Source organism: Erigeron canadensis, chromosome 7 (genome assembly GCF_010389155.1).
Source record: "Erigeron canadensis isolate Cc75 chromosome 7, C_canadensis_v1, whole genome shotgun sequence".
NCBI classification, from domain to species: Eukaryota; Viridiplantae; Streptophyta; class Magnoliopsida; order Asterales; family Asteraceae; genus Erigeron; species Erigeron canadensis.
Genome location: NC_057767.1, coordinates 12,430,257 through 12,440,164, shown reverse-complemented (window position 1 = coordinate 12,440,164; position 9,908 = coordinate 12,430,257). Strand labels below are relative to the sequence as shown.

The window sequence follows — 9,908 nt, the reverse complement described above, 5'->3', positions numbered from 1 at the left end:
TTAACGAGCACTTCGTGATGAAAGCATCATGTCTTCAATTTCACTACTGATAGAAGTGTCCCCGGAAGTATCACTCATATGCATTAGCGGAATAGTATAAAAGTTGATTGGTTCCATTTTAATCGTAAGAGCGTTGTTATCTTCGTAATTGTCTTCATTAACCCAATTAGTATGCTTCCCCGACTTTCTCATAGTGTCAAGCTCCATAGTTACTTCTTTCATGCTAGGTCTATTCCCACCCACTTGGTTAAGGCACCTACATACAAGATCGCTTATTGCTTTAAGTTGCTCATAGGGTGCCTCCTTTACTACACCTTGTTCAAGGATATCCAGAAAGTTATTTTCCTTCACTACGTTCAAGAAGTATGTTGCGAGATTTCGTTCCTTTGGACATCTCTCCATATTGAGAGGTTGTTGCCCTGTTAAGAGTTCTGCAAGAACCACACCAAAGCTATAGACATCACTTCTATCCGTTAATTGGCCTGTATGAAAATATTCGGGGTCTAAGTATCCGAACGTTCCTTGAACCAGGGTAACGACTTCATCATGACCTAATGGAACGAGCCTTGAAGCACCAAAATCTGCAATTTTTGCGGTGAACTTTTCATCCAACAAGATGTTAGTAGACTTAACATCTCTATGTATGATGGACATTCTAGCATCTGTGTGAAGATAAGCGAGTGCCCCAGCAGATTCATGCGCTATCCTTAGACAAGTATCCCAAGGCAATCTCCTTGTACCATTTTTTCTATTATGGATGTGGTAATGAAGGGTATTGTTTGAGACATATTCATAAGCTAGCAATGGGACTTCAGTTTCCAAACAAAATCCTATTAGTTGCACCACGTTTGTGTGATTAATCTGCGTGAGAATCACCATTTCATTTATAAATTCCTCCCGTTGTCCTTCATCTACTTTCTGGGATTTCTTGATTGCGACAAAACGGTTATCTTTTAGAGTTCCCTTGTACACAGTACCGTTGCCTCCCTTCCCAATTACTTTACTTTCCGCAAAATTATCGGTTGCTTCCTTTAACTCTTCAACACGGAAAATGTTCATAGAATTGAGGCTGACACCACCTTTTGTTTTTAGTTTGTCTTTTAATAGTGTGCCCCATTTTGCTCATAATACTTTTGTTTTAGTTTTTCTAGCTTTCTTTTATGCTCGACGAAGCACAACAACAATAATCCAATTACTATTGTGGGTGACGCGAGACCAATACCTACACATATGGATCAGCAGACGATAATCACTTTATGTTCTAGTTAAAATAAAACAAGTATTAAAATAAAAATTACTATGCATCATGAAAATTATCATGCATAAATATATATACTTGTTTTTCGTTAATCTTTGTGGATCAATTTTATCATGATCTAATAGTTAAGATCATCTTCTATTTGTTTTTACTTTAATATTTATTTTACAATAACCAACCTGTTTATTTTGCTTTAATATTTATTTTAAAATAACTAACTCTTATGTATATATATAGTTTATTTAGATTTAGATGGTTCTAAAAAGCAATGAAAGTGATACATTCGTACATTCCCGCGCTAGCCTAGTGCGAAAATAATGTTGTGGCCTTAGATCAACCAAATAGGAGTATTTGGTTTTTAAATTATGTTTAAACATCATATAAATTGAGAATAAAAAGTTAATGAGATCGTATCAATCAAGAAATAATGTTGTCTAGATGTATTTTATGAGGAATAGTTAAAAGTCTGCGTGATACGACAGTGTAGTGGCGGCAGCGGTGGTGGCGGTGATGATGATTGATTGGTGATGCTGGTTGCGGCAAGTGATGGTGGCGACGACGGTGATGAGCACGGTGGTGACAGTAGCAATGTGGTTATTACTGTTAAATTAACTGATGTAAAAGGTGGTAGTGTACTTATTTTAAAGTCCGAGTAATGTACATAGTAACCTAATTTCATAAGTGTATTATAGGTACTTTAATTGGAAACAAATCTTATAATGTAGAACTAGCCATATGTCCAGCAATGCGGCGATGTAGTGACGGAGGCAGCGGTGGATAAAAAGTTCCAACCTTAAAGTAACTCTAATAATAAATAGAGAAAACTTAAAGTGATACTAATAAATATATATAATTTTTTTTGGGTTCGAATGTGGGGATCAGAGATTTATGATTTCTCATCTCTGTCCCCATTCTCATTGGGGAATATAATTGCATCCTCATACTCATCTCTATCTTCGGTCAACTTAAAAATTCTTCAGTCAAATCAGGTTTAGGTATTGGATTCTCCATTGAGTACATGTATTTTTACGATCTCTACATGTGACCACCTAGTGACTATACCTATTAGTAGATGATGATCAATTGTTTCTAACTTTCTATAGAGGCATTATAAGTTTTCTTTTTCTAGTAAAAATTAAAGTTTCAAGAACGGTAATTTTCAATGTACGTTTAGTTTATACCTGAAAATCTTCACTTTACATATGATAATAAAAACTATACAAAAATATTCAAATTTAAAAAGTATCATTTCTAAATAAGGACACAAAAACATCTTTTATTACTTTAATTGAATAAAAAAAAATATAGGATGGTTTATCTATACTTCTATATTTATACTCCCTATATAAACAAACTACTCTCTCCCCAAATTAAACACTCTACCTTTAAATTTCCTATTTTACCCTTAGAATGTACACTTTCTCAAACACTATATTCCTGAACTTCCTAAAATACTCTTAGAAAAATGTTATGCATCTACAATAGAAATGTTTGTGCGTTTAGGTAATGGATATTGTGGTATGTTGATGTTTGCAGTTGTTCACTATGTATAGTCATGTAGATTGAAAGTAGTTTTTTTTTCAATTTTATTTTAATTTTTATAACGCTGGTTTGATAAGGGTTACTTGATGTAGAAGACAAGATCTCATTTTATTTTCTAGATTCGATTAAAATTATTAGCCGCATCACATGTATTACTATTCAATACAGCCGGCCCATTGTTTTTTGTTAATGATACCCCCACATTTAACTGCCTTTTTCTTCCGGAGGTACCGCTGTAACGCGCGGGTATCCCTCTAGTCCTTTATAAAACAAACTAGCCCTCCTTTATTTTCAACTTTGTATCTTTAAAATACCTAAAATACCATTAACTTTCAACATATTCTCAACTCACACATTTTATCTACCCAAGATATCCCTAAAATAATTTTCACTCTATCAATTCAAATTATCACGCTCATTTATTCATTACTATAAATATTTCCACCTAAAACCTATAATATTCTTAATGAAATTATTTATAATATACATCTCTTAACCCCTAAGATAACTACATTACCACTTTTATATCAATTACTTTATATTGATAACTACACCGTTATTGCCACTGTCACTACCGCCACCCGTTTTGTAGTGTCCATCTCGTAAATGACAAATGGAAAATACATTTATATTTTAGTTAGCTATAAAATTAACCTTAAATTCCTTGTTCCTTGTACTCCCAAGTGTCAAATACGACTATGATACTCGTAATGATTGTAAGAATAGTAGTTCTTTCTTTCAATAACAAAGTAATCAATTAAAAAATTTAAATTTACACATGCCATGTAAATATGCAATTAATTTGATAGCAAGAGTTAACCACGTGAATCAGTGAATGCGGACGTGGGGGTTAGCAGAAATCTTAATACCGTATGTCATGGCCCTAAGTTTATTATCAAAAAAGAATTAATAAAAATAGGATTTACCTAGTTTAAATAAGAGAGTTTGGTGGAATGGTTTCTTTCTACATCCATTTGGAACTGTCGCATCCCCAAAATATCCTTTTTTGCATTTGCAAGTGTAATTCCCAAGAGTATTTGTACAAACTCCGTAACATGGATAGTTCGCTGGATCTTTACACTCGTCAATATCTAAATAAAAGAATTATAGACAACTCATTATAATACAACAAAGCTTAATGTTACGTACTTAAGTACTTAAGTTCATTACCAAAAGAAAAAAAAAAGTAATGAGATGGAGATGGGAAGATATTAAATCTTTTCAAACAATCCCAAAAATGGGAAGCAGATTTAGAGAACAAAATCAACTAGTTTATCAGTTAACTTCTTATCATTTCACCAGCTTCTTTTCATTCTTAAAAGAAAAAACTCGAAAACACAAATTGTTATCGGATCATTTGGAATCTTTTCCTTTTTACTCTTAGAAAAATTCAAGAACATAATATAAAAATCGGTGATTTGAGTATAGGTAATGTACAACTACAATAGAAAAATTCTTTTTTTCAATGACACTAAAGTATAAATTCATAAGCATCAAGTACAATATTAATTGTTTATGTTGAATATGTGTACATCCTCGCTAAGAAATGTCTTTCAATTGACTACCCAATTACAAACTTACACATATCATTATTAATAATCATATTATTTTATCAAGGTAAAAAAAAAAAATACACATTACAATAACTAGCACGGTACCCGCACAATGCGTCGGTGGTTGTTACGGCGGTCTGGTGGTTGGGGACATGTGGTGATAACGACTATTGATGTTGGTGGCGGTGACGGGTGTTCTAGATTGATGTAAATGTAATTGATGTATAAGTAATTGATTTAAAGGAGTAGTTGAAATATTTTAGAAGATAAAGGACAAATAGTGTAGATTATTTTATTATGGATATAATAGTCATTTTGTATCTCTTCTTTTTCTAACTTTTCAACAAGATATGCATAATTTTTATATATAGTACTATAGATAATGAAAGAAATTACAACCAACTAAACTTTTTTCTGCCACCAAGCTTTGACAATGAAAATAAAAATAAGAAAAGAAAAATCTTTTATAGTTTTTGTTTCTGTAAAAAATAAAAATAAATTAATAATTATTGTTGGTTATTTATGTCGTCAGATACTATAGACAAATGTTATATTATTTACTGATAATAATGAAACAAACTTGTCAAGATCGTTGCGAAGCAGTTAATAATGCTCCATCTGTCTCATTAAATATGTCTTGTTTTGTATTTTTAAAATCTTTCCTTATCAATTTTAATTTTTAATAATTTTGTTTGCGTTATATATATAATACATTATAAAAGATATGTGAATTGATTGAGTTTTACATGTATTTTTAACTTGTATAAATTCCATCAAGTATTATATAATACATAAAAGGATATTTAAAGTCAATTTTGATTAAAAGGGGAAAAAAAAAACTTTGAAAATATATAGCAAAACATATTTAGTAGGACAACAAGAATACAAAGAAATAACTAACCTTCAATTCATTAATACAAATCAGATAACGTAATCAACTTGACAATGATCCCAGATCAACCGAGTGAGTCGTGGGGTTTTTAAATTACCCACTATATGTAAGTTCGAGGATTCGAGCCTCAACATGTACATTCATGAATTTTATATTGCTATAGAAGGGAACTTACTAAGGCCCCTCCTTATAACAACGTCGGACGCTAGTGAGGCATCAGACATTATTAGTTGCACGAAGTCTAAGGCCGGCGTCGGGCGGTTTATCCCTTTTTTGGATGCAACGTCGGTTTGTGTGTGTGGGTGGGGGTTGGGGGGGTTGGGGGGGGGGGGGGGACGCTTGTTTCCATTGTTAATTATAAAATAAAGTTTTCTTTTTTTTGGTCCGTTAATTTGAAGAAACAAGTTGGTGTCTGTGAAAGATATATACATATATAGAGGGGAAATGATATACTTACAACTCTTTTTAGCCATTCACAACAGTATATCTATATATGCATTGTATAGTTGCACACTGTTTTATAAAATATATACCGTTGTTGTAGATGGCTAATATGTGATGTAGATATATCACTCCCCCATATAGAGATGTATATACGTGTGTTTGAGTGAAAGATATCAAGGGAAGAAGGAGTATGATTTGTTTTTTATTTATATAATGATTTGATATTAAGTTTTGTTTCAACCCTTGAAGTTTTAACTATTTACAAAACAATTTAAATAGTTTTAAAAGTTTTAAGTTAAATAATTTGTTTTTATTTAATTTAGTTTTGTATTGTATTAAAAAAATTAGAAATTAAATAATAAGTATTAGAAGAATAGTTGAATAATAGGGTTTATAAGGAGGGGTGTTCTTAGGATGTTGGAGAAGAGAAAAACACTGATGTGGCAAGATGAATAGAGAAAGAAGTGGAGGGTTATAAGGAGAGGCCTTAAACAACCTAAAATTAGAGTAAGCGGCAGTCACCTACGTACATATATATGGTGAGATGGAGTTATAATTCGATACTCCGCTTTCCAAACAAATAGGGTAATCAAATTTATCCAGGTAATTAATAATGTTGTGTGACAATCGTGACGTGAACCGGTTAATATTTTCGTGAATACGAGGTCTTAAGACTTGTGTGTTGCACGTGCGAAATAAATTATATTTGTTTCGGCATTGTAGTTGTATTTAAAAAGTATTATTTTCATTACTAATATGTGTGGTTTAAAATGGTGTATAGTAAAATGATGTTAAGTTGTGTGTAAGAGTATATTTATAATATGGACAGAATTGTGAAGATAGAATGTAAGGAAGTAATCGACAATATAATATATAATTGTATTGATTAAAAATTACATGTTGTTAGACGTTGATTAAAACATGTGTATGAATATACCTATATCACTACAATTAAGTTTTCTGGTAAAATGGTTTATTTGATAGAACCCATAGTCGCCCTCTTGATCTTGGCTCTTGATATGTCATTTTGGTAAAGTTGTTGTTACGTCAAGTGTTAGATTCAATGAGTTTTCGGTTATTTATAATGAGTCATTTTGTAATAGTAATGTAGTAATTATGATTAAATGTATTTTGAAAACTTATTATCCGTAACAGGTTTTTGGTGTAGATTTTACAAAAAAGTCATGCCGGAATTTATAATTTTTATGCGTTGTCTTTTATAACGAGTTTTAGTAAATGTATTTGTCCGAATTTTCTAATTGAGCAAATTCTTTGATATATATATATATATATATATATATGGTAACACTCCGGTGAGAACACTTTTAAAATAAGAACAGTGAGAACACTTAAAAAACATCATTTTGATGCATTAAAAGTCCATAAAACTAGCATAGTGCTTAACTAATTATTATTATTATTTAAGTGTTTAACAACACATTGATCCGTCAAAATCGAAAAAATCACATTTTTTGTTTTGTGCATCCATCTTGGATGCATATTCATCAAGATGATGCATCCAACAAAAACGTGATTTTTTCAATTTTGACGGATCAATATGTTGTTAAACACTTAAATAATGATAATTAGTTATGCACTATATCAGTTTTATAGACTTTTAATGCATCAAAATGATACTTTTTAAGTGTTCTCACCATTCTTATTTTAAGACTGATCTTACCGGAGTGTTATATATATATATATATATATATATATATAACCTTATAAAATGGTTGAGTCGAGCTTGGTCCTTTCACAAAATGAGTCATTTGCTGTCAGGTGTTGATAAGCGTCGCATATATGTAACATGTGGCACATAGCTGACGTCTTTGTAACCTTCTGATCGTATATTGGGTGAAATATGTGGCTCCCATCTCAAATATGTGGCACATATTTCTTGCCTAATGGTCATGCAACTCATGCTCGAGAGCATAAAAGCTTATGTTCGCGCACCGAGCAAAAAATGTGGCGCATATTCAAACAAAGAAAAGAAAATTTTGGTCAAGTTAAGTCTTTTCTTTTAAAGAATATGATTTTATAAGACGAAGATAAAGTTTTCTGCCAGAAGCAAAAAAACACACATGTTAATGTAACATGTTAGATTTGGTTGACCATCAATGCGAGAACATGAGCTAGAATACGTGGCGCCCGACATCATGCCTATGTTAGTGACGATGATCGTGATTTGTTTAAGTATGGTTTATGTTGATGGATTTATTTTTATCTATGTTACTTTTTAAAATCTTTAATCGAGTTAGGTTTTTTTTTTTATGTAATGGCATTAGTTTTATTTATGTTTTGTTTATTTAATACACAATTAAAGTGTCAAAAAACTAATAATTATGTGATTATTAGTATTGTAAAACTCATACTCGGGATCAGCTCCTCCACGAGTCGGATCCATCTCTCAACATTTACAAATCAGGTTAATTTTGGTCAAACTCGGTCGACTCGGTCAAGACTGGGTCAAAAATCAAATTTGGTCAAATTTTAATATTTTATTTTTTATATACCTTTTATTAAATTTTAAATTGGTTTAAGGTTTTTTTTCCTGAATAATTAAGTTTGAACTTTGTATTATGTTAATGTTTATAAACAATAATGTTTAAAGTATATGACTTCAAAAATTGTAACTTTGTATTATATTCAACCCGAAAGTAAGTTTGTTGGATTAGAATTATATTGATAGGATCGTTTGTTCTCATTTATGCTTAGTTGATTATTGTGGCTTGCGAATTGTTCAGGTATTGTCAAACATTTCGAGTTTTCATTTAAGATTAAAACTGCTTCACCCACTTTTTGTCATTTAACATGCTTGGTGTTGCTTCTTTTTGATACTTGTCACTAGTTTGATAGTTTGATTGTCAAGGAATGCTTTACTTAAAGTTCAGATTTGCTTGAGACAAGCAATGCTCAAGTGTGGGGGGATTTGATGTGACTAATTTATACCTATTACCCACATCGTTATTGGCTATTTTACTATATGTTTTAAGTTGTTTTTGTATGCATTTGGCGCGTTTATGGTGTTTGTTAGTGTTTACAGGCTCTAAGCAGGTTACGTGTTCATTTGTTGCATTTTCAGAAGACTTGTTGGCCCAGAGGTGATCTATGATGTCGGAGGTTGATTCGAGTGGAAGAAACGGCAGAGCGTGGCAAGTATACGAGATCGAAAGAAGGTTGCTTTGTACAAGTGTTGACTGCGTCGTAGTGGGGATGCACTAGCCCACTACGCCGCAGCCAAATCCCACGGAAATTAGTGGAGTTTGCCCCCACTACGCCGCAGTGGGGATGGCAAGAGAAGGACTGCGCCGCAGTCAAGGAAAGAAGGAATCAAGACGTGGATTCATACTGCGCCGCAGTGGTGGTCACGCAAGCCACTGCGCCGCAGTCAGCCAAAGTCAAAGTCAACAACACCTCACTGCACCGCAGTGAGGGAAGACACAGTCCCACTGCGCCGTAGTGGGTGCACAGGAAAAAGACCCCTAGGTCGGTTTTGCATCAGATTTAGAGAGGAGTATAAATATAAACCCTAGGGATGAATTTGCAGCTATCAAAAATCTTTCTGGGAGCTGTTCTACAAGGGTTCTTCAATCTCCAATCAAGATAATTTCTTAGGCGGATTCGTTGAAGATTCACGGGCACCCATCTAGATCATATCTACTTACTGTTTGCAATTTATTTTCTTCAAACGATTGGTACATCATGTTTCTCTTCTATTTTAATTATTATTGTGGATTGATCATGAGTGGCTAAACTGTTTATCATCTACCTTGATGAAGCGAGACAGATGATGTGATTGCAATATTTTAATTCAAAGGATTGATCTTTATTTACCATTGTTTTGAGATCTTGGTGATTTAATTCTTTTAAATAATTATTATAATATTGGTTATGTATTAATTCTTCGTTAGTGGTACTAGTTGAGTTGATATATGATTCGAAAAGAATTGTTTGTCTATAAGCAATTGTCACTAGTTCATGGTATGATAGTGAATATTATTTTAATGAAAGAATTAATTTTATCAACGTAATTTGTAACGGTTGGTGGTACCACGTTATTTTTACATAGGTTCAATTGGTAATTTGATAGTCAGTCAAACTAGTTTATTGGAAAAAGTTGTCTTGGAACTGGTGGTATCGGTTTGGGTAATTTATCTAGTAATCTAGGTAATTTGGTGATGTGTTCATGGTTGGTGGTACCACATGAGTATTTAACTAG

At 32.4% G+C, this 9,908-nt stretch overlaps 1 protein-coding gene across 1 annotated transcript; it reads right to left on the bottom strand.

Annotated features, from left to right (window-relative positions):
• LOC122608974 (wall-associated receptor kinase-like 1) lies at positions 1–1,059 on the bottom strand. The gene has a single exon (XM_043782039.1). It carries the CDS (start codon positions 1,057–1,059, stop codon positions 1–3), a length of 1,059 nt encoding a protein of 352 aa, XP_043637974.1.
• Positions 1,060–9,908: the final 8,849 nt, after the last annotated feature.

Excerpts from the sequence above, each read along its gene's own strand:
- LOC122608974 (XM_043782039.1), bottom strand. The coding sequence starts at position 1,059 with ATGAACATTTTCCGTGTTGAAGAGTTAAAGGAAGCAACCGATAATTTT.